This window comes from Varanus komodoensis, unplaced genomic scaffold (assembly GCF_004798865.1).
Source record: "Varanus komodoensis strain SLA01 unplaced genomic scaffold, ASM479886v1 scaffold1, whole genome shotgun sequence".
In the NCBI taxonomy this organism is placed as follows: Eukaryota; Metazoa; Chordata; class Lepidosauria; order Squamata; family Varanidae; genus Varanus; species Varanus komodoensis.
In genome coordinates, this window is record NW_025335268.1 from 1,299,411 (window position 1) to 1,323,156 (window position 23,746).

The 23,746-nt window shown below is 46.7% G+C and overlaps 1 protein-coding gene and 1 long non-coding RNA gene across 7 annotated transcripts in view; one reads left to right on the forward strand and one right to left on the reverse strand.

The window, feature by feature from the left end:
* Positions 1-6,196: 6,196 nt before the first annotated feature.
* Positions 6,197-7,372, reverse strand: LOC123032882. Its single transcript, XR_006416553.1, has 2 exons — positions 7,117-7,372; positions 6,197-6,731 (listed from the first exon to the last, which is right to left on the reverse strand). It is a non-coding gene; the product is annotated as an uncharacterized LOC123032882 (long non-coding RNA).
* A 2,495-nt stretch (positions 7,373-9,867) lies between these two features.
* The window catches only part of PROX1 (prospero homeobox 1), a 78,936-nt gene continuing 65,057 nt past the window's right edge, over positions 9,868-23,746 (forward strand). The window contains exons 1-2 of one of the 6 annotated variants that reach the window (XM_044424746.1): positions 9,868-10,247; positions 19,475-21,269. In XM_044424746.1, coding sequence (XP_044280681.1) covers positions 19,542-21,269 — 1,728 coding nt within the window. In that variant the 5' untranslated portion in view covers positions 9,868-10,247; positions 19,475-19,541. Of the gene's footprint in view, positions 10,248-11,164; positions 11,184-19,474; positions 21,270-23,746 lie in introns of those variants that run through there. The other 5 variants (XM_044424918.1, XM_044425168.1, XM_044425000.1 and 2 more) reach the window with 5 other exon arrangements.

A 23,746-nucleotide genomic window follows, 5' to 3' on the forward strand; every position in this document is an offset into this window, starting at 1 on the left:
GGGACAACCTGTAGCCCTCAGCCTAAGGCTAAAGGCCCTCAATTAGTGATGAATTAACACCCTTGGGATGAATACAGAATCATGGTATAGTAGAGCTGGAAGATGCCAGTAAGGCCATTGGGTCCAACCCCCTACGCTCTGTGATCTGTCCTTCCCCTGGCAGCCTCATGGGTGGAAAGAAGAGAGAAGGGGGACACTAGGAGGAAGTGGTTTTGAGAGGGGTGCAAACTGATGGAAAGACAGAAAAGAGGATCGCCAGCCTTCTTTGGCTTCTGTTCCACCCACTGCTGTTCTCAGCACTACCCACTATGAGCACCAAGCCCCTCGATTTTCATGGTGGAACACACTTTGCAGCCCAAGTTATCTTGAGAGCTTGTTTGGAGGTTCTAGCAGGGAAGCGCAGCTGTCGTACATCCTTGACCGAAGAACGGCACACTCCTTCTATCTGGGATGGTCGTCCTCTTCCACCGAGCGTGCAGCTTCGGGAGGGACGCACATGGAGCGGTGGGGGAGGAAGGGGGCGCCTGCCTAGCCAGCCAGATCAGCCGAATCAACCCTGGCAATCAATGGGGTGACAGATGTCGCAACCAGATCGCCCTCACATCCCAGCCCAAGTTATCGAGTCCAACTACCACCTTGTCTACTAACCACCCCCCTGGCTCCCCCTCACTGCGCCATCTGCCCAGCCACTCCCTCGAGCCCTCCTGCCAATTCAGCTGCTCTTACTCCAGCCAGTCTTCTGCAAGAAAATTACCTGCAAAATGTCAACCAAATGTTCACAGTGGTTGGCCGACTTCTCACAGGAGCCCCAGAGCTGGTAAGAGTAGTGGTGTGCACAGCAAATTGCTCTGAAGAGCCTCCAGCCGCTCTCTTGCTGTGGTTAGTGCCACTGTAGGAAAGCGGCTAGTCATTATTTCTGCTGACAGATAGAGGAGGAAAGCAATGCAGTTAGCCACTCTCTGCAGGCCACTGCCTGATGCAGGCACATGAGTGTTGACAATACACCAGTCCTGCAAGTTATTGTAGTACAGAAGAAGAAACAATTCCAGTCTCTCTGGAAAGAGATCAGAAGGAATTATATTATGGTTTGTTTCAGTCTAACTTTGGGGTCAGTTTTGGAAGAGACGACCAATCCTGGAGGAAGGGCAGGGGGAGTGTGAATGCTTGAACATCTTGGCATGAACCATGGAATCTGTCTGAGTGGTTTGTTCAAGTCGGGAACTATGGGTTTGCTCTGCTTGAATATTCGGTTCCAGAACGTGATGCTGCGGAACCACAGCTTCAGCCTGTGGAAACTTTTCTACCATGGTTTTTAATATCTACATGAAACTGGTGGATAGGGATATGTGAGGAATCCAGTTTGAGGGTAGACATCCATTGGATTTCCTCAGCTCAGCTCCATGGACTTTGCCCACTTTCTCTATCCCCTGATTCCCTGCCAGATACCCACACAAATGCTCCTCACACTGAGCATTTGTATGGGTATCTGGCAGGAAGTGAGTGCAAGCAGAGTTTTGCTTCTTCACATGTGACTTGTGGGATGTGCAAAGAATTGTGTACTTTGCATTAATTTGCACAAAGAATCTGCTAGCGTACCTGAGTGTTTGTGAACTTGATCTCAGTTTGACTCGGTTCCTGCCTAGGGCCAAGAGTGGGAAAGAAGTCCATCAAGTGCAAGAGAGCCAGATTCTGATTTGAGGCTTGCATCCCTGCTGCAGGATAATATCATCCAGAGATCTGGAGTGAAGCAGCATCAGTACATCAGTGACAACCAGCTCCATTTCTTACCTTCATCAGACTTAAGCTAAGGGAGATAAAGCTCTGAACTCATTGCCAGAGATCGCTAATGATCTGACTAACCTGAGGCTTCATCCAGAAAAAATGAAGGTGCTCTTGGTGGATGGTTCATCTTACCAAGCACTTGTACATCTTTTCTTTATGGGATTGGACTCTACCTACAGGATCAGGTTCACAGTCTGGAAATGTCTATTGACCCCAAGGGTCTTCTGTGGCACACAGCACCTTCCACCAGCTACATGCTCCTTTGGCGCTAGTGCAACTCTCCCTGAGCAGAGATTGCTTGGCCAAAGTTATTTACACACCAGACTGGAGTACAACATGTTCTGCCACATGTTCTGCATGGGACTACCTTTGAAGACCACTCAGAAATTTTGGTTAGTTGCTGTGCTGGTAAATAGAACTTGCAATAGGGAAACATAATTTCTCTGTGCTTAAAATTGTAAATTTTTAAAAGATCTAAAGTAGGTACGTAGACACATACAAATTAATCATTATGTTTTGGAAACAAAATAGTTATTGGATTCACATCTCTAGGGTCTTATTAGAATGCATGCTAAGTTTCAGATGTCTAGGCTTCATGGTCTTGGTGCTCTGGTGGTGAAAGATGGATTGGCATACACATTTTCTTATTATGACTGAGATGGGGTGGGGGAATATACAAGAAAAAGTCCTCTGGGCCATAGCTTAATTGCACCCATATTTTATGTTTCTTGTATGTATTGATGATTAAAGGTCTCACCACACGTACACACACAACACATTTTTAAAAGTAGGATGTCAGACCTCCAACCTCCCTTCTACTTCCTAGTTTTCTTCTGTATCAAGGATTAGAGGAGGAAGAGGAGGAGGAGGAAGAGGGATAACAGCTTATTTAGATGTGCAATTTTATGCTAATGTCCCATTCTCTTACAATACTGGATCGAATAAATCTTTTAAAGTAGCATTTGCCATCTGCAGTTTATATAAATACTTGTTTGTTTGTTTCACTTTTTGAATGCTCAACGTTTTTCAGAGTTTCAAAATTCTGCCATGGGAACCTCTTTTCAGTCTATCAAAAGATTTTTCATTTAATTTATCCATTAATGTTATGAGTCTACTTATTTCCAAGTGCATTCACTCTCAGTGTGATATTGTCCAAGTCATGGGGTAGGCAGCCTGTGGCCCTAGGGCTCCATGCGGTACTCTGCCTAATTTCATACAGTTCTTGACCCAAAGATTTCAAAGATCATTGACAAGAGCGATCTGTTGCTTCCCTGACAAGCTCCCTTGACGGGAGCAAGGCAACAGGTTGTGGCTGAAAGAGAGTAGTGAGTTGCCCACTTTGGGCTCTGGTCCTGCCCACCACTGGCTTTGGCCACACCCACCAACATCATGCAGTGCCTGGCAGATTATCCACAAGGGAATTTGGCCCTCAACACAAAACTGGTTTTCCATTCCTAGAAAAGTATGGTCCTGCCTTTGGAGGCAAGAGGTCCTGGGTTCTGTTGCCAGAGAAGTAGTGAACAGGGGCTTGGCTTTTGAGGAAGAGCCTAGCACTTGTTTTGCTTGCTGTAGGATTTCAATCCCAGGCTGCTCATTGAAAAGACGAGGTACCAGGCCTTGCAGAGCCTCTTCCAGTCACAGTACTGGGCTAGATGTGCAGACCATCAAACCTGATCAGAAGGCAGCTTCCTGAGTCCACCCCAAGAAGGCATCATCTCCTGAGCAACCTGGGTTATTACCTGTCCTGACACTTATTGGTACCACCATGAAAGAGTCAACGTGACCAAGTATAGGATAAAATAATCCAAAAGAGCTAAAAAGCGATACGAAGTAGTGGAGGGGGGATATTCTAGTTAGGATGCATAGCTGCCAGTGCTGGAGATTTTAAGTCTCTTGCCTAGGCAGAAAAGATACATTGCTCAGTCCTGTCATTCCAGGAAAGCTGGTGACACTGGTGTCAGTGGGGCTTCATATCCACAGCAGCCTTTATTATGAGTTTTATAGAAGCTATCCACTGAGCCCCATGGTGGCAGACCTCTTTTAGGGATGGGGTTCAGCACCATGGATAGCTCCAATAAAGCTCAGAATAAAAGCTGCCCTGGATAAGGAGCCCCGCTGTCACAGGAGTCTCCAGTCTCTTCTGGAGAGCAAAAGTTGATTTCAAGTAAAAGCAGAGGGTTGGCTGCCCTCAAAGTTTCCTTTAGGCATACTCATGTGTCATTACCTTCTGTCTACAGTTCAACGATTCCTATGAACCATGGGCCTGTAAGAAGGTTAAGGAACTCTCCCCTCCCACTCACCAAATGACAGTTCCCAGGAGTCTTTAGGCAACGCCATGACAGTAAAACTAGTTTGCCTCCTCTTTTTAAGCACATAAGATCTATTGATGCACCCATGGACTACATTGGCCAGCTGGATATTGCAAATACCTATTAAGCTCATTGTCTTTGTATTCAGTAAGGTTGTGAGTAGCTTATTCCTTAAACTCCCTTAGGTACCTTTTCAAGTCACTGTATACCTTTCCTTTTAAGAAGTCATTTTGATCCTTCTTTGTTACAGATGATTAAGGGCTATGGGGAATAATTCCCGAAGTGAACTCAAGCAGCACTTTATTATTCTAATCCTAAAATGTCCTCATTGTGAAGGTCTGTGTCAGCATTGCAGCAGCAACACGACTCCTTCCTTTCTCAGTACAAGAAGGGGCAACCAGACAGAGATCCAGTGGAAATTATGTTGGTGAATTACATTGCTTATAGACATTAATATTTACTAGCAAATCAAAGGTTTAGGTGTTGTTGTTTTCACTTTCCTTAGGGTTCCAAGATTGTATCCTAGTTTCCAAGCAATATTGTTAGCACTGTTATCTATTTCTTTCCTGGCTTTTTCCATGGAGCATTCATTTTCATTTATTTTTAAATGTGTGTGTGTGATTTCTTCATATTTAGACAGTACAGATAGAGATCTCTGAACATCCATAATGCCACACAAACAATTGGCGGTCCAACATCCCTTTCAGAAAGTGTTTGTGGGGTGTGTGTTTCTTTTTTTAATAATAATAATAATAATAATAATAATAATAATAATAATAAATTTCTCAAAAACGAAGCTGGTGAAACAGGAGCAGAAGGGAGAGGATAGAGATGGGCCAAGTGCAGAACTCCTCGGAATACACGGTGTCCTTCTGGGATTCACTCTTTATCGGCTTGAGTGAAATGACTAGATTCTCTCTAAGCAACATCATCTCTCCATGTGGTTGCCACCATCTGTTAATGTCTTGATTTTTGGAAAGTTTGGTTGCCTGAGGGGAAGCCAGTTCTGGCTATATCTCGGGTACAAGTCAATTGCAAGTTGCCATTGCCTTGTAACATTCAGAAACATCCTTTCCCTCCCCCTCCATAAAGAGAAGTTGGCACAGGTACATGTCCTACATTCAAATTCCTCTTCTGCCACAGATATTCTGGATAATTTAGGATTGCCCCCTTCTTCTTCCCCTCCCCACCCGGCAAGGCACCAAGGCAGGCAAAAGTTCAGCACTAGGTACATCAACAGATTCAAGTGAAGCCTTTCGCCGCTTTCACTGCTGGAAAAGCTGCACCTGTTGGATTTTCAGGAAACACGCGCTGCCTCAAGGGCTTGCTGCGGAGGAGAAAGGAAGCGGTTGCTTTGCCATACCCGGAGGGAACTGGCTTGTTCTTTCTCAGCCTTACTTTTCCACCCGAAAAACGGGATCATTCATAATCTAAACGTGCGGAGGAACAGTAAAACATGCCCGGGGTTTATGGCGCTAAGAAGGATGGGCGAGGTGAGCAGGGAGCCGGCTTCCGAAGAAACAGTTCGGGCCAAACGGGGGGCGCGTTTGCTCTTGGGCTGTGCAGCCCGACAGAGGGAGACGCGAGGGAACGCGGCCCCGGAGGCGGGCCGGGCCGGGCCGGGCGTGCGCGGAGACCCTGCAGGGGCCACGGCCGTCCGCTCGTCCGCGGAGAGTCGCCCTGCCTTTGCTAAGCCGGCGGCGGCCGGGAGGGGAGCGCGGTGCTTCCAGGCGCGAGAAACTTTCGGCGCACAGTTGCAAACGCCGAGTCCGACCTGGCTTAGCGTAAGCCCCGTTTATGCCTGTTTAGACTGAAGCCGTCGGTTAAACAAACAGCACGCTCCAGAGAAGGGCCAGCGGGAACGCGCTGGGCTCCCGCGGCGCGGGGTTCCTCCCGCAGCTGCCGCTCGCTACGCCGCTCGCGGGGTGGGCGTCGAGCGAGGGCGGCCGAGCGAGCTGGCCCTCCGCGGGCCCGGCGACGGGGCTGGAGGCGGGCGCGGAGAGAGGGGGAGAGGAGCGGCAACAGAAGCAGCCCGACAGGTTGCGCGTTTCACCGACTCTGAGCGCTTCTCAGTTTGACACAAAGGCCGTCAAGCAGCCGCGGGAGTCTGGCACGGACTTTTATTCTGTCGTTTTACAAACAGGATGATTAGAAAGGACTGGGGAGAAAAGAAGAGGGGTGGGGGGGACACAGTAAGTATCCAAAAACAAAGAAACAAAAACAAAAAACCCCGCGAAAAAAAAGACATCGAAGCCGTCGAGCTTTTCCTGAGTTATAAATTGGCGGTGCACGCAGGCACGGGGGGCGGTCAAATTGATCGGGAACTAAGGGACAAGGAAAAGGTCTGACAGCAAAGATGCGGGACTGAAAGAAGGAAGCAAGGAAGAGAGAGAGGAGAGAGAAAGCGGAAGTTGCCCTGAGAACTGACGGAGTTCAGAGACCCGGCTCTCTGTTTCTCTTTTAATAGCCATCTCCAAGAGGTACTAAACTTTGGTTCCCTCTTTTGCCCGAAGATAAGGAGGGCGGGAGTGGAGGCCGGGCGGGGGTGGGGAGGGAGCGCGTCCCGGTGGGAAGTGCGGATTGCTTCTCCTTCCCCGCAACGGCGGTTCTTCTCTCTCCTTCTGACTTCTTCTGCCTCACCTAACAGATTAGGAAACAGATGGGAGAGTCGCATCAGATATTCAGAAGTTTTTCTCCAGGGAGAAGGAAGGAGCCGATCAGAGAAAGGGGGGGAAGCGCGCGCGCTTTAAGCACCTCGGCTCAAAACGCAAGCGGGGGATCCCGGTGGGGGATCTCGCCCCAGCTGAACTCCACGAGTCCCAGTTCGAAGTGGTGGCTCTCCTCGTGGAGTAAAGCTTGGAAAGGAGAGGGTCGCGGGGGTGGGGTGGGGGTGAGGTTGACTCTGGAAGGAAGGCCGCATAATAACAGCCCCTAAGATGAAGTAGCGTTCAGAAGTCTGCGGAAGGAAGGAAGGGGGCGTGGATCATTTCTGCTCCCCCCCCCCCTCGCATGCTCACAAACATACCTTAATTTCGCCTCCCTTTCGAAGAGTGGGAAGTGGCCGTGTACCTTAAAACGAGGGGGAGCCGAGGCGATGGGGGCCAGAACATGCCCAGTTCTTGTCTCCCCCTCCCCAGGTTGTTGCTTCCTCCAAGAAATCACCCGCAGTTTCCCATCCTCCACAGTTCCTCAGTGGAAGAGGTAGCCCACGGTCCCCATCCACACGTCGCTCTGTACCCCTGTAGTCCGGTTGCAGACACACTCGCTTTGCTGGCGTTCTGTTTTTACTGCTGCTGTTTTAAAGGTGTTCTCAGACTCGAGTTTTTGAGAAGTTTTTGTTTGTTTGTTTGTCTGCCTGCTTGTTTGATCACCCTCAACTCTTTTTCTTTGGACGCGCGGCCCGTTTGCTCGCTTTTTTGAAATTGGTGGCTTTTTTAAACGGAGGAGGAAGAGAAAAGAATGCCGGAGAAGGGCATTTTTTCAAGATAAACCTTTCCTCTCGCCACTACTAAATAAATGAATGAATGAAATCCAGGATACAAATGACAATGAAAGAGAAGGTTAAGATCCTAGATCCATTGACACAGTGGCAGAGTTGGGGAGGCAGGCACGAAATTCACGTGAGCCCTTCCTGTCAAGCTCGCCGCGTGTCGACATCTTTTTACTGAGGCCACAACTAATACAGATAAGATCACGATTGGAAAGATGATACAGAATATTTGCAAGCACACGGGGACCGAGGCGGGAGGAAGAAGGGCGCATTTGCTTAATCTGCGCCCATCCGCGGACGTTCCGCGATCCTTCGCTTTCTGAAAGCGCTTGAAATCCCTTTCTCAGATTTTGCTCTTCTCTAGAAAGTTGGTCTTCTGCTTTCCTCGCGGTGTCTAAGCTTAAAGTTACTTTTTAAAGTTCTGGTCTGTGCTGTTTTTAGGGCAGATTTTAATATCCTCCTTTCCTGAAGAAGGAGATGATTTGTTCAAGACATGAACAGGTCCGGTGAAGAGAAAGCTATGAGGCTCCTGCGTACCCGCGTCATGACTCCGAAGCAGCTATAGCAGTTTGGTTTGGTTTTGTTTAAATATAGAATCCCTGATCGGATTCTATTTCGGAGATATTGGAAAGAGAGGCAGTTAATTTCCTCCCTCCCCGTGATGTAAAGCATGGTCCAAAGCTCTCGGGTGGGTGACCTACGGACACGGTGGTTTTGTTGTGTCCCCGTTAGGGGCTTGCCCTTATGCACACACAGGTGGAGGTACATGCAGGACAGGTAAGGGGCATCCGCCGGATTTACAGCCCAGCTCGGGTCTCCTTTTCTTCTTTGGTTGTTTCTCTCCCGAGACCAGGGCGAGAAATCGGAGAACTCTGATTTAGTACCGAACAAATTTGTATTTCAGGTTTGGAAGAGACTGGCAACCCCCTCAAATCACAGAGGGCTTGCCTGATTCATTTTAAGACAATTCCTGAGCATTCTGAGTCGTTCAGCCGCACAGGGTCTCCCAGAGAGAGGTGTTGCGTCCAGGACTGCAAAGAGGAGCGAGCCAGCGAGCAGGCATATGCCTTGATAAAACTGACCTTTTTATTACCCCCGATTCTGTAGGGTGTTTTTGGTTTTGGTTTTGTTTTTTAATGCCCCTGGTTCTGTAGTTTCAGGGAACTGCCAAACCTCGAGAACCATTTCCCAGTCCTTCACAGGGCATGAATGCCTAAATAGACTGAGGGCACCTTGGCTTCGCTCAGCGCGCTTATCTCCTGCCCCCTCCCCCTCCCCCCCCCCGCAACCAGTCCAATCCACCACCAAGCAAAAACGGAGGAAAAGGATCCGCTTTAATCGAGCGCCTTCGGCTTAACTGGCTTGTGGATCGGGCTGTCAATCTACCGCACAGCCCCCCCCCCCCGGCAAGAAACCCCCCCACCAACTCGGCCCCAGCATCTGTCGCGCACAGTTTGGGGGGCTCTTTCTCACTCCCCAGCACCCGTTTTGTCCAGCAGCGAGTCCGCAAGGTGCGCGCGCGCGCCCTCCGTGCGGAAGGTGACTGAAGCCTGGCCCCCGCGCCGCGCTCCAGAGCAGCGCGCTCTTCCCCGGGAGTGTCCTCGGCGCTCCGCGAGACCTCCGTCCAAGGAAGAGGCACGCAAGATCGGGGCAGGCCCGTGCGACTCCCCCCTGCGCCCACCCCCAGCGAACCTTCGGTCACCAGAGAGGTCGTGTGCATGGATGCTTCGCCTTGCTCTGTTGGACAGCCACAGTTTCTTAGAAACATGTTTGGGGAGGGGCTACGCACAATGTTTTACCCACCCACCCAAACAAACAAACAAAAAAGTCCAGGGACGGATCCACCGGGCAAAGTTGAACTCCGAACCGGGCACAGATGGCTGGGTCCAGCGCGCCCTCCCCCCGCTGTGATGCCAAACTCTCCTTCCCATCAGCAGCGATGGACGAGAGGGGTGGGGAGAGGGACTGGAGAGGGGGAGGCGGTGGGGGTGGGGGTGACCGAGACCGATCCCGTTCCTCCTCCTCTTCCTCCTCGCCCCCCACCCGCCGCCGCCGCCGCCACCCCCACGTCTCTGCCTCTCTCTTTCCTCCCAAGTTCTCGCTCGCAATCCCCCTTGAATCCGAAGGAGCTTCCCGATTGGGCGCCGGGCCTCGCGCACGTCACTCCGAGCGTGACGTGTAGTCTTCCTGTTTCCTTCAGCTGTATCTTAAAGTAAATCTTGTTGTGGTGCGGAGCCCTCAGCTGAGCGCGGCTGCTCGGGCTGCCTGCAGAAAGAATAGAGCGATTCCTGCCAGGGAGAGGAGAGCGGCGCAGCAGAGCCGGGGCGTCCTCCCTCGGCTCCTTCCCCGCCGCTGCCTCGCTCCCGTCCCGCTCCCTCCCCGCACCCGCACCGCTCCCGCACGCGCGCTTTCTCCGCACAGGCACACACGGACTGGCACGCTCACTTTCACCCTCCCTGTGGCCAATTGCGAGGCTGAGCGGCGGCGGCGGCGGCGGCAGGAAGGGCTCGAGGCTGCGTGTGCGCCGGCGAGCGCGCGTCCCTCGCTGGGTCTCTGTCTCGCTCGCCGCCCATCTCCGCGGCCGGAGGAGGGAGGGGGCAGCGAGAGCGCGAGCGAGCGAGCGAGGGAGAGAGAGGGGGGCTCAGTTTCCTCGCCGTTGCGACTGAGTAAGTATCGGTCTCCGCTTCACTTCTCCCGTCTTCTCGCGCTCCCTTCTCCTGGGGGGGGGGCAGGAGTGGGGCGCTCGGAGCACCGACTCCCTCGAAAGGCTGGGTCGAGTCGGGCGCCGGGGGTGCGTCTCCTCGCTCCCTCTCCGAGGAAGCCCCCTCCCCATCGCGTTTCTCCTGCCTGCCCCCCGCCCCGACCCGGCACTCTTTCAATGCGCTTGTGGAAACTATTAAACCCATAACGGGCTTTATTGGGAAGAACTCCTAAGCTTCGGTGAAGCCATCGCAATAGCTCGTCCCGTTGGAAAAGGACGAGGGAGGCGTGGGAGGGGTTTTCTTTAATTCTGATTTTCCTCGATGGGCTTTCTGCTTTCCACCTGCACCCCCTTTCCCCGCCCCGGCAAGCCCGCAGCCTTTTAACTGATACTGTTGTTTCCTAGTTATTACGGTTGTTTAAAATACGGGGGGATGGTCCCGCTTTGTATGAGTATATAGTCCCGAGGTTCCTTCCTCCTCTCCCCCCTCCCCCTAACCCGTTCCCTTTCTAACTCCTGGTCTGGTCTCGCTTCTTTGTCTTGTTTATTAATTAATCGCCGCCTTTCTTCTTGTCTCCTTCGATTTGCTTATCATTTGCATGTCCCTGACTTCTCTCCCTCTCTCATCCACTTTTTTCTCCTTTTGGTATTTAATGTGAAAATACACAGAAGAAGAATTTTAAAAACACACACGCACACACAAGTGGGAAAAGGGAGGAGTCTTTGAATTATTCCCCCCCCCCCAAAAAAAAAACCCCTACCGAGTTCAAACCCTGGGAAGAGTTGGAGAAATGGATGGAAGAGTGCAGTTGGGTGGTTGATGGAAGAATTGGACTGCAAGTTTTAGGGGTCAGGTTTTTAGGGCCAGGTCGCTCTCTGGCTTAGAAGGCTGCTTCCCCTGGTATTAGTGGGCGTTTAGTTCTCAGTAGATATGCATGGGGTTTGGGGGAGGGGGCTTAGAGGGGGAGTGAACCTCTTTTCTCCCAAATAGTTTCGTGCATGTTTCAGAGATCCTATAATAGTAACGTGTGTGCCTTGTCTTTCCCCCTCGGTTTTTGGAGATGCATCAGAAATTGATGCCTGTCTTGCTTTGCCATGCCTGGTGTATATGTGTACCCTGGATTGAATCATCCGGACTAGTCCGGCTCTGAGTAGACCTATTGAAATCAATGGAACTAGAGTTAGTCTCAATGGCAAACTTGTCCCATTGGTTTCAGAGGGTTTTTCTCCAAGTCTTTCTCCAACTCAGTGACTTTTTTAAAAGCTTCCATCTGAGTGAGAAGAATAGACTCCCTCTCTCAGCCGGCTTACTCGAGAGTCGCCCCGGTTGCCTTGAACCGAAGTGCTTCAGAACTAGCCGATGGTAGAAGAGGTGCTCGCTCGCTCGCTCGCTCGCTCGCTCTCTCTCTCTGTGTGTGAGTGTGTGTGTGCGCGCGCGCGCGCGCGTGTTTGCTTGCCTGCATATGCACGTTTGGACCTTAGCGCTGAAGGGGCAAAGGGGTCTTTTGGCACACGGGGAAAAGCCTTGTGTGGTGGGACACGTTCCCTCTACCCCTCCCCTCCCCCCTTTAAGGCTTCGTGGCTACTTTGTGGCATTATATCCACTTCATGCACAAACTCAATATGGCAAAGCTTCTTGTCCTACCCACCCACGCACGCACCCACCCCCGGAGCGAAGATCTCGCTTTCTTGCTACAGTCCGAGAACTGCGTGTAGTGTCCGCGGATGCGTCCCACGGTTTATTTAATTAAAAAGGGAAAAAGGAGGGGCACAGCGAACCCCAAAGTTGCTTTAAAATGCGCCCGTAAGAATGGGAGATTGCGCCTTAAAAGAAATACACGGCAGGTGGGGATGGTGAACGGGGCCAGGGGGGTGTCTGGAGAGCTTGGCATACGAGAAGAGGAGCGGGGGGCGGCCAGTTGTAAAGCAGCGATCGAGCAGCAGTTTTGACTATAAAGCGGTTGTAACAGCCCCCGGTGGCCTCTTCCAACAGGGGCGGGGTGGGGGGGGTTGTTCGTGCGCTTCTCTTTCTTTGCCTCCGCTTTGGCAAAGCTATTGAAATTGTACAAGGGGAGCTTAGCTCCAACTGCACATGGGCAGCGCCAGACAGGTGTGTTGTGTCAAGAAAGACAGGTGCAAGTTTCTCTCCCTCTGTTTATGAATTTATGGCGCTTTGTTAGGACAGGGACTGTAGATTTACTGAGGGAGCTCGTCTGACTGTTGGATTCTCTTGGAAACATTGAAAGTTGTGGGACAGGAGGGGGCAACAGAAAGTGGTCCTGAGCAGGGCGTGTTCCCCACCCACAGTGCAAGTTCCAGAGGTAGCACGGAAAAAGCAAGTCCAAAGTCTGGCCCTTACTTCTTTATGCATTGGCCAGCAGGGCCTGATGGTTCAGATTATTATTATTATTATTATTACATCATCATCACTTGATGGGGTGAGAGCATGCAATGCTCTCCTGTGCATGTTTATTTGGAAGTAATTCAGTGAGACCTTTTCCCAAAGAGGTATGTACAGCACTGCATCCTGATGGGGCAGGTCCTACACAAGATTATTTAGAAGTTAGTCCCAAGCGAATCTGCATATAGGTTTGCAGCATGAGGCCCTTTTTGGTTTTGTTTTAACCTTCTAAATAGACGACTCATTATCTGGCAGCCCAGTCCTAACTATGCTTGCTCAGAAATTAGCCCCATAGGATTCTGTAGGACTTACTTTCATGTAATTGCCACCTACAACTGCACAACTGTAAAACTACCTGGGAGTAACTCTCACGAAACTTTGCAGGGTAATTTCTCAGTAAATATGTCTAGAACTGGGCCTTGTTTCTTGGATTCTGGTTTTGTCTTTTCTGTTTCCATTAAAAGCAGGTTATGTATAGTTCAGCATGAGAAAGTGGGTTAGGTATGCTCAGGCAGTCTCAAGATACAGAGATAATCTGTAATGCGTATTTGAAATAAAATTCTGAATGGGCTATCAAATTCTGTTTCAGTTTATCAAAGATGAAATGGCCATATTGGTCTTTCATCCTCTTTTCCTCACCTTCTCACCAGTCCACATTTCCAAAGTTGTGGGTCCGTAGTTTGCAATTGAATATGCATGCATAAAGCCTGTATGCATACATACGAGAATCTGTCATTTGTTCAAGTTAATGTCATCTACTAGGTTAATGGAGGGTATGTGAAACACAGCCGTTAAACTATTAGATTAAAAATGGAGAACACTGTTTGGTGCTTGCTTCCATCACCTTGACAGGTCTGACAAGTTTAAAATTCATCTAGTTGCTTATAAATGGATTTGTATGTGGTCAGATGGTTTTTGTGCCTTAAATTAACACTTCTTTTTCTAAATCTGTCACCAAAAGTTTTTTTTTCATAGCGTAATACTTCAAGGCCTTTTCCATAACATATGCCATCTGCTTTTTCTTCCAAAGTTCACCTTTGATAAAAAAAGAAAAAAAGTTCTTACAATTCCAAAGTAGCCATTTAAGACTCACTCCCTGCAAGAGAAGTTTAAAGCCATCTTATTCATCATTTGCTGCCAATTTGCAATGTTTTATATACTATACAATCTTATTGAAACAGTACTGTAATATGTAACTTTGCAGCCATTCAGAATTTAAAGGAGGCTGGTCTGTTACCAGTAGGACTTGTTTCAATGAGCAGGTCAAAATTAAATTCCAGATTGTTGGTTATTGCTCTTGATTATTTCTGTGTCACCTTTCAGTGCACAAGGTGTTTGATGATGGATGCCTAAACTGCTCCACCGCAAAATGCTGAGTTATTTCTCTTAAGTATGCTCTGTGGGTGATTTGACTCCGTACTCTGATTGGAGGATCTATACCTTTGTTGGGGTGGGGTGGGGAGGAGAACTAGGAAAGTCTGTGTTGCAACAACAGATACACTGATGTAATGGTACAAATGTTGATTTTGATAATGTGCTTTCTCCCCAGTTATGCATCAAAACATTAGGTTGCAGGGCTGATATACGGGCACATTTGTGCTCTGCTTAGGAAAGAATGCCCTTTTATATATTGCTTGCACAAACTCATTGTCTAGTTTGTGTAACCTGCAAATATATTCATGTAAGAAAGGGGTTCTCTCTTCCCCAAAAAACACTCAAAAACCAACAAGCAAATAAGATATCAATTTCTTTTAGTCATCAAGACACTTTGTACCTTCTATATTATGTGGGAGTGAGAATGCTAAGTACCTCACAGTATCTTTTTAGTACCTTGCCAGATTGGTCCCCATGTGCCCATGATGCTAAAGAGCAGTCTAATTTCTTTCTTTAACTAATGACTAGCGTGCACACATACATCGCCTTAATTAGTTTAAATGCAATGTCTTAACATTTGAATGAAGTTTAAAAGTTGCAATAAATAGCTATTAATAACTAAAATAACTATTAATTACCCATACTTTTACATTTCTTCACACTTTAATTTGTCAAGGTTATACCATAGTTCTTTCTTATAAGCACTCAGACCATCACCATTGCAGAAATTTTAATTTTACATATTCCTTCTACAGTTAAGAAGGGTAGTAAAGTGACGTTAAACTTCCAAGTAGATCTATGCAATGTCGTATTCTTATATTTCACAATTGCTGTAATTAATTGCTGCTCCTTAATCCATTTTGCCATGGTCCTGTCCAGTTAGAACAGTTTTACCTCACATGTATTTCCCTAAATTGACTGCTTCATCGCATCTCTTAGTTGCATATGCAGTATAAGCCTGTGGACACTGGAGGAGAAAGAATAGCTGGATTCTGTAAAAAGAAACAAATTTTGAACTTTGCAAGATGATTTTTTCCTCCTTTGAGTGTCTGTTCAGGGTTTTTTCTTTTTCCTTAATAGTCAACAGCTTTGATTCGGAAATTGGACTACATAATTCTTTTCCTACTTGAGTATTGAGTTTGTCCTCCAAAAATGTTTTTACCTTACTGATCTCCGCTATTTGAATGGGGACCTTTTCCTGAATCAAAGTCCAGATGGGAATGCAATTTAGCGGAAATCAGCAGAATTTGCACTATCCAAGATTATTCCTTTGCAGCAAGTCCTGCGACATTTCTTTAGCTGCCATTGAACATGCTGCACGTTGCATATCAGCAAGCTGATATGAAGGACTAAGGAATGGAATGCCTTCATATATGCAGGGTTCTAAAGAATTTGCTTTGCACTTGTCAGCATTTAATCCTTTCCACAGATATTTCTGGATCTGTCATATATTCTCTGCCATCCATGGCTTCCTCAGTGTGGCAAGCTTGAATGTTTGGGGTGGTAGCAGCATGGAGGATAGGACTGGTATATAGAGAGGCAAGGTGTGAGCCTACAGCAAAGGGCATCACTGGAGAAAAACAGTATTTCATTATGTACTGTAGTCTGTGGGGGTTGTGAAAAGGTGTAGTTTGACTCCAGGCACTGAGCCCCCTGCAAGGCCTGCATAATCTTAAGGTTCAAACGAAAGTTTGTCTAAGAAGATCCAGTCAAAAGTAACTTGTGATATATATTTAGCTCAAAACTATGAAACTAATAAACAAAATATATGTAAATACAAGTCAAATTCAGAATTTAAGTGATATCTCGATTGTCGCTAATGTTTTGAATGAGAAATGCATTAGATTATGGACAGGTCTTTCTCCTCTAAATTGGAAAGAAGTGCACTTGATCATTCTAGCACCATTTTGTCCTTCCTTATATTTTTTTTTCTCATAGGAAAAGGAAAGTCTTTGTCATATCAAATGTATGTGCTCGTGCTGACTCAGAATCTCATGTTCTGCTGCTTGCAGTATTCTTTTTCTCTCAGGATGTCAATTTATTTTGGCATTTTTAAAATCAAAAGATTGTCCAAGTTTTTTTTTTTTTTTTTTTGGCAATAAAACATTTTTGGCTATTTAGGTTTAAGGTGCATACCCATCAGAATTTCTTGATTTTTATTTTATTTTGTGTGAGGGAGATGTTAGGATCAATGGAAGCAAAGGTGTGAGTGCCAGGGAGAGTGAGGTGACGAAAGGACCAACATGTGTTATGGGTGAGCAATAAATCCTGCGGTTTGCTGGGGCAACGTGGACTTTAGACCTGGAGGCAGAGCCAAGTGAAGGAGTGAGGTGGTCACTGGCATGTAAGAGAGGAAAATGGCTTCCTTGCATTGCAGCTTCAAGGCAATGACCTTATGACCTCTCTTGATTTACCATTTGTCCAGGCATTGCTTTGCTTAGAACTCAGTAGGCCTCACTCTGTCCTTGAATGGAGTACAACCAAAGGGGCAAGAAGGTGTGGTAATTGTGCAAATGTATATCGGGAATTTTATGACTGGGTTCACTTTGAGCCCAGTTATGATGTACATATGGGTAGAATGCATGTTAATTGGAATATAGAAAGAAAAGTAAAATTGACGCCCAATAGTTTGACTTGTCTAACAGCATCGCCTCTTTGATAGACAAAAGCAACGCATAGGCTGCGCTCCGTGTACACTTACCTGTGACCAAATGCTACTGAACACAGTGGGATTGCAGTGTTAATGTTCACCCCACTCCTTGCTGCGACCTGTGCATCATTTCAAACATGATACACTTATAGTAATGTTGTAAATATTCACTCCCATTCTTAAAAGTTGCTGTTCAGCAAAAGCCCTGTCAGTGAGGCGTAGACAGATGAAGAACTTTGAGGATGGAGCCAGCTGTGATGAGAGATTTTTATCTGCTGGTATAAATGGGCTTCAGTTCTGGTCCATTCACACAACTGAACATTTTGCCCTTTATTTATGGAAGTAGTCATTCAGTTACAATTAACCTAGGAGCAAATAAGGCTTTTAGTTGCTGCGCTGAATTTTTGTTACCGTTATTGCACATGAAGTAGTGAATAACTGAGAACAGAATGACACCTGTCATTCCACAAAAGACTTGAACTGGTTCCACAATCCCTAGAAGTAAGCAGAACATTAAAAACATTGCTACCTATTATCCAAATGTTTATTATCCAAAACTTCTGATTATCCAAATTTCCAGTAAATCTGCTACATGGATGCATAGCAATTATAACTCTGTGCAAAGAGGCCTCCTGTTTTATCTGAACTTCTGATTGTCCAAGTGCCTTGTCATGAAGACCTTCAGATACATTCTGTTTTTACCTTATGACCTGAGAATAATTAAATTTACCTCAGATAATACATATATACAGGGAATGGGATACTTTTTATTTTTTATGTAGAGAAGCTGGCTTTGGCAAGGCTAGCTTCTTAGTTTAAATTCAATCAGATATGCTTAATCAACTTGTTTTTCAAAATGTGTGTGTTCTGAGCAGAGTTTCTGAATAAAAATTCTAACTGCTGTGACTGATGGTAGCTTTATAATATCCTGGAGAGGAATTCTACAGCATCGTGCTCTTTGGGATACAAGAAACTCAAAAAATGTAGATATGCAATCCATACTTTACATCCAAGCAAAATCTCTTAAGAATTCCTTTAGTGTATTAAAAATATTTGGGTTTGGTGCACAGCCTTCAACTGATAACAATAAGGAAACATGGATTTCATTCTTTAAAACATTTCTTTGCCACTGCCACTGCACTTATAAGCCTGGCTGCTACACACTTGATTGTACAGATTATTTCATGCTGAAATTATGCTTATTTGCATGGGTAGTCATTCTTTAAAAGCTAGCCACAGATGCAGTCCTAGGGAGCACGTAGATGTTTTTACAGGTGAACCGAAACAGATGGGAGCAGCTCCAAAAAGTCTGAATGCTGCCTTTGGCAAGATACCCTGTTATTGTGAAGATTGTGCTCTGTTAAGCAAATGTGAAGTTTAATATTAGATAAACACAGTATGGGGGGGAAATTAATTTTGACTTGGTATAGCTAGCTTTAAACATGAAGGCACCGGAAGCAGTCTGCAGTGCCTCATGTGAAATGTGACTTTAGCATCACTGGTTAATAAGTCACGAATGATGTCAAAAACCTTTTATAAAATGCAAGGAAATGTGTTATCTGCCTTTTTATTATTTTTCTTCTGTATTCCTGGGAAACAATGACTGCTCCCATAAAGAAAAGATATCTTCCTTTCTCACGCTGTTGATTGATGTTGCTTTCTTTCATCTATCCATATTTTTCTTTCAGTCTCCCTCCCGCTCTCCCTCCCTCCCGCTCTCTTGCTCTCTCTCTCTCTCTCTCGGTGTGCACGTGTGTGCGCGCTTGCACGCACACTACAGGAAATCAGGTTCTGTGTATGTAAAATGTCATATGTAAGAATGGCTTCACTAGGCACCTGAGATATTATTTTTGGAAGCTGTTCTAAAGGAGAGTGCCACGGTTCTGAAAATGTCTTGGTGTTGCTTCTGCAAACAACTTGATGCCTTGTATTCTAGCTTATGAAATGTGAAAATACCCTAGCCTTCAAGGGGACAATTTCTGCTTCCCTCTTTCCCCCCTGTCCTTCTCCCTTTAATGCAATATATTGGGATGTTTAAAATGACAATAATTTGTATCGGTTTGAGGATAGTGGAAATACATAATTTTCTTTATATTTAGTGGTAGATCTGTTTTTAAATATTGAGCATATAAAAGCAAAATGCAGTTTCATACCCAAATAACTAGTTTTTAAAACTATTTCTGTGGCTATGGGCAACTTAAGAATTCAACAACATTACTGCTATTATGATTGTATGAACTATTAAAATGTACCAGAAGCCATGTGAAATTACATAAAGCTCTGGATTTTAGCCTTAAAACTGCTTCCACTTTTCTGTAGTGAAATTGATTCTTTTGTCCAAATTTTATATGGCTGTCTTGTTTAACAATAAGACCTACTTTCATCTTCTTTTGTAACATGTATCTCTATACCCTAAATTTAATCAATTGGTTGTCAGAGCCTGTGTTCTTCTAATCTACTATTTCTTCTGAAGATAAACAGTATCATTTTAGGCATTTGTGCAAGAGAATCATATATTACTGGTGCTTAAGCAGTTTTTCCTCTTTCTCTTTCTCTCTTAAAAAAAATCTTAATCCATCTTAAACCAGTGGAGCAGAAATATTTAAAAATGTTTCATTTCAAGCAGAGTGCATAATAAATTGCAATAATTGTAATGTGCCATAAATCCCAGAGCCTATGCATTTTGCATTTGATTCAGGATTGAGGTCAGGAAATTTGGAGAAATTTAAAGAAAATGATTCATCAGTCCTTTTGTTCTGTTGGCCAGGGTCCCAGGATTCTTGAGCTGTGCCCAGCTGACAAGCTTTTGAAGATGGCACAATAACAGTTCAGTGATGCCTGACCATGACAGCACAGCCCTCTTAAGCAGGCAGACCAAGAGAAGAAGAGTTGACATTGGAGTGAAAAGGACGGTAGGGACAGCATCTGCATTTTTTGCAAAGGCGAGAGCGTCGTTTTTTAGTGCCATGAATCCCCAAGGTTCAGAGCAGGATGTTGAGTATTCAGTGGTGCAGCATGCAGATGGGGAGAAGTCAAATGTGCTCCGCAAGCTGCTGAAGAGGGCGAACTCATATGAAGATGCCATGATGCCTTTTCCAGGAGCAACCATAATTTCCCAGCTGTTGAAAAATAACATGAACAAAAATGGTGGCACCGAGCCCAGTTTTCAAGCCAGTGGCCTCTCCAGCACCGGCTCCGAAGTGCACCAGGAGGATGTGTGCAGCAACTCTTCAAGAGACAGCCCCCAGGAGTGTCTTTCCCCTTTTGGCAGGCCTACGATGAGCCAGTTCGATATGGATCGGTTATGTGATGAGCACCTGAGAGCTAAGCGTGCCCGGGTTGAGAATATCATTCGGGGGATGAGCCATTCCCCAAGCGTGGCATTAAGGGGCAATGAAAGCGAGAGAGAGATGGCTCCGCAGTCTGTGAGTCCCCGAGAAAGTTACCGAGAAAATAAACGCAAGCAAAAGCTGCCGCAGCAGCAGCAGCAGAGTTTCCAGCAGCTGGTTTCAGCAAGGAAAGAACAGAAGCGAGAGGAGCGCAGGCAGCTGAAGCAGCAGCTGGAGGACATGCAGAAACAGCTGCGCCAGCTGCAGGAGAAGTTCTACCAAATCTATGACAGCACAGATTCTGAAAACGATGAAGATGCCGGCAACCTCTCGGAAGACAGCCTGCGTTCCGAAATGCTGGATGTCAGAGCCAGGGATTCTGTGGGCAGGTCAGATAACGAAATGTGTGAGCTGGACCCAGGGCAGTTCATCGATCGGGCACGGGCCCTCATCAGGGAGCAGGAGATTGCTGAAAACAAGCCCAGGAAGGAAGGCCCCAAGGAAAAAGACCACGGCGGCCCACACACTTTCCAACCAGAAGGCAAGCATCTGGCTGAGACGCTGAAGCAGGAGCTGAGCACTGCCATGTCTCAGGTTGTGGACACTGTGGTTAAGATTTTCTCTTCGAAACCTGCCCGCCCGCTTCCTCAGGTCTTCCCACCTCTTCAGATTCCCCAGGCAAGATTTGCTGTGAATGGGGAGAACCACAACTTCCACACAGCCAACCAGCGCCTCCAGTGCTTTGGTGATGTCATCATTCCAAACCCGTTAGACACCTTTGGCAATGTGCCGCTGCCTAATTCTACAGACCAAACAGAAGCACTGCCCCTAGTTGTCCGCAAAAATTCATCTGACCAGTCTGCCTCTGCCCCTCCTCCTGGCAGCCACCACGCCGCTCTCCATCAGTCTCCGCTGTCTGCCACAACAGGCTTCACCTCCTCCTCTTTCCGCCATCCCTTCCCGCTTCCCCTTATGGCATACCCATTTCAGAACCCACTAGGTGCTCCTTCGGCCTCCTTTCCAGGGAAAGACAGAGCTTCCCCAGAATCCTTAGATTTAACGAGAGAGACCACAAGTTTGAGGACCAAGATGTCATCTCACCACATGAACCATCACCCTTGTTCACCAGCACACCCGCCCAGCACTGCTGAGAGCCTCTCTATCTCTCTCATCAAATCTGAGTGTGGTGACCTGCAAGATATTTCGGAAATCTCACCTTACTCGGGAAGTGCAATATCCTTTAAAATGCAAAGCCTGTATTTCGCATGGTTAATTTTCTCTTGTTTGATCATGGGTAACTGAACAGTGTTTTTACTGGGAGGGGCAGGATAACCTGAACCTAGTATCAGTTTCTTCTAAACCGGGCATTTCTTGTTAAGATGAGGGATGCTGACAGTAAATTGTACTTGATCACTAGTGGATCAAATCTACATGTTTCCTGACCCAGTTTAAGGAGATAGCTGAAAGAAATCCTCTTCTGATGCATTTTGCCTCCCTTATAACAGTTGCTTTTATTCCCTATACAGAGAATTCCAATTGCTACAGGTAAAAATCTGGGTTATACATTTTTTAAAAAAACTGTAACCAAAGGCATAAAAAAGACCAATTTGGAGGGAGGGTTACCTCATCTTTTAAAGTCAGTCTCTTTATCCGCTAAGTTTTATGCATCTTTTTTGATGTGGATCATAGGGCAGCACTGCTGCTTAGTTTTAGCCAGTGCTACTGCGATCTTCACTGGGCATTAGGGTGAGGGAATAATTTGGAGGGACCCAGCAGCCCACTTTGGAACAGGGAGCTCCTTTGACCCTGACTTTTGAGTCAGATATTTTCCTGTCTCTTCCTGGTCTGGTTAACTTGTGCATGAAGCTGTTGGATTAGCACAGATCAATGAGCACGGGGAAAACTTTCCTATCCTGTGAAGTCAACCTCTGGAAGGGTGTCAAGCTGAATAAGCCCCAATGACTGATAACTGCCTCTGTTGCTTGTGTGAATTGGCCAGTAGTTCGATCCTTCTGCTTGTAAGGGCCCCCATAGATATCAAAGTAGCTTCTGCAGTACTCAAGTCACCACTAGCTACAAACATAAAGGAATATACCGTTTAATATGGTATTGAGTTGGCAGCGCCTACTCCGGAACAGGGAGGGAGGAAGCAGTGATCAAATGCTGTCAGGTGTGGCTTATGAATGGCCACAAGTTCTGTTGGTCACAGCTTACCAAATGCCTTGGGCAGCTTGCCTTCTGGCCATTTCTTGGCCCAGTTTGTAAGCCAGGGTACCATTGGGAGTGGTAGGGGTTTGGGACCTCCTGCAATCTGTGTTAAGTGGAGGACATGCCAGTGCCCATGCTGGACTGGTGCCTTGAAGGACCACCCCAAGATTCCTTGTAGGGACTCCTGCCACTTTGCACAGAGCAGGTATCTCAGCCTCACTTCTCCTAAAATGGAGTTATACCCCAATGCCTGCCAAAAAAACAAAGTCATGGCAAAGATAAGGGCATGAACCCACAAGCCATTGCCTGATTGCACAAATTCCTTCTCAGCCCTGTAGATGGTTGGCTAACCTCCTCTATAGCAGTGAAGAACATTAAAAGTAGGGGGCTGGGTGGGGAAGCCAGAGACTGCAATGGCCAAATCTCTGTATGATCTCAGTTATATGCCTCAGGAGCAGATCAGGAAAGGGTTGCTTCTTCCCTGGCTGATCTCCTGCAGGCTTCACCTCTGGAGACCAAGGAGCATTGTTGGTTGGTCTTTGTCATGGAAGGGAGTCCTTGCCGCATACTTTTCCAGTTCCCACTGCCATGGGACAAGCGAGAAGTGATGCAGCAGATCCAGAAGTTCTGTTCCCTCTGACTTTAGGTGCAGTCCTCACAGCAACAGAGGGAAAATACATTTTTGTAGCAAGAAGATATTGTTCCTTGTTGGAATGCAAAGTATTTTGAATGGCTTGGTCTTGAGGGAGCCATTCACCTTACAAAAGACCTGCTCCTAGCAGAGGTGAAAACTGCTGGAACTGGTTTGTTGATAAGTGCCAACATTGTGGCCTAAATCTGTAGATTCTCATTTGAGGAGAAATGCCTGCACTTCAAAATTTAACACTATTTATAACATTTACCTGCAAATAGGGTCCCTAGTAAGTGGGGACAAAGACCTGTTATTTTTTTTAAATAATAACTGCCGTATAATGCAGGCAATATTTCAAGTTCTGGTGGTCACCAGCAGGCAGATGCTGGAGCAGCAGGCAGATTTATTTTACTGGTGGGGTTTGGCATGGCACACCCAAGCATGCAGTCTTCTGTACCCTTACCTAGGAATAAGACTCACTTAATTTGTGTATCTACCAGGGTTACACAGTTAGGAAAGGAAAATAAGCCACGATGGTTTATTTTTGCACCCTGTGCATGCCACTGAATGACATCTATTTTCCTTGCTATTTATTGTTTTGTCTGGACCCACTGAGGGTGGGGGAATGGGTTGTGTTTACAAACCACCTAGGAATACATGGCTTGTGTGAGGGTTGCCAGGTGGTTGGTAATCCACCCACACCCTCACCAGAAATTGCCGACATGGTCAGCAAGGCTGATTATGGTAGTTTGGCAGCCTGCAACTAGCACACACGGGGTGGAAAATAGATTATGAAGGCTTATTTTTCTTTCTCAATCATGTGAATCTGCCCATAGAATTGCAATGAGTAATTTAATGTTACTGAGAATTA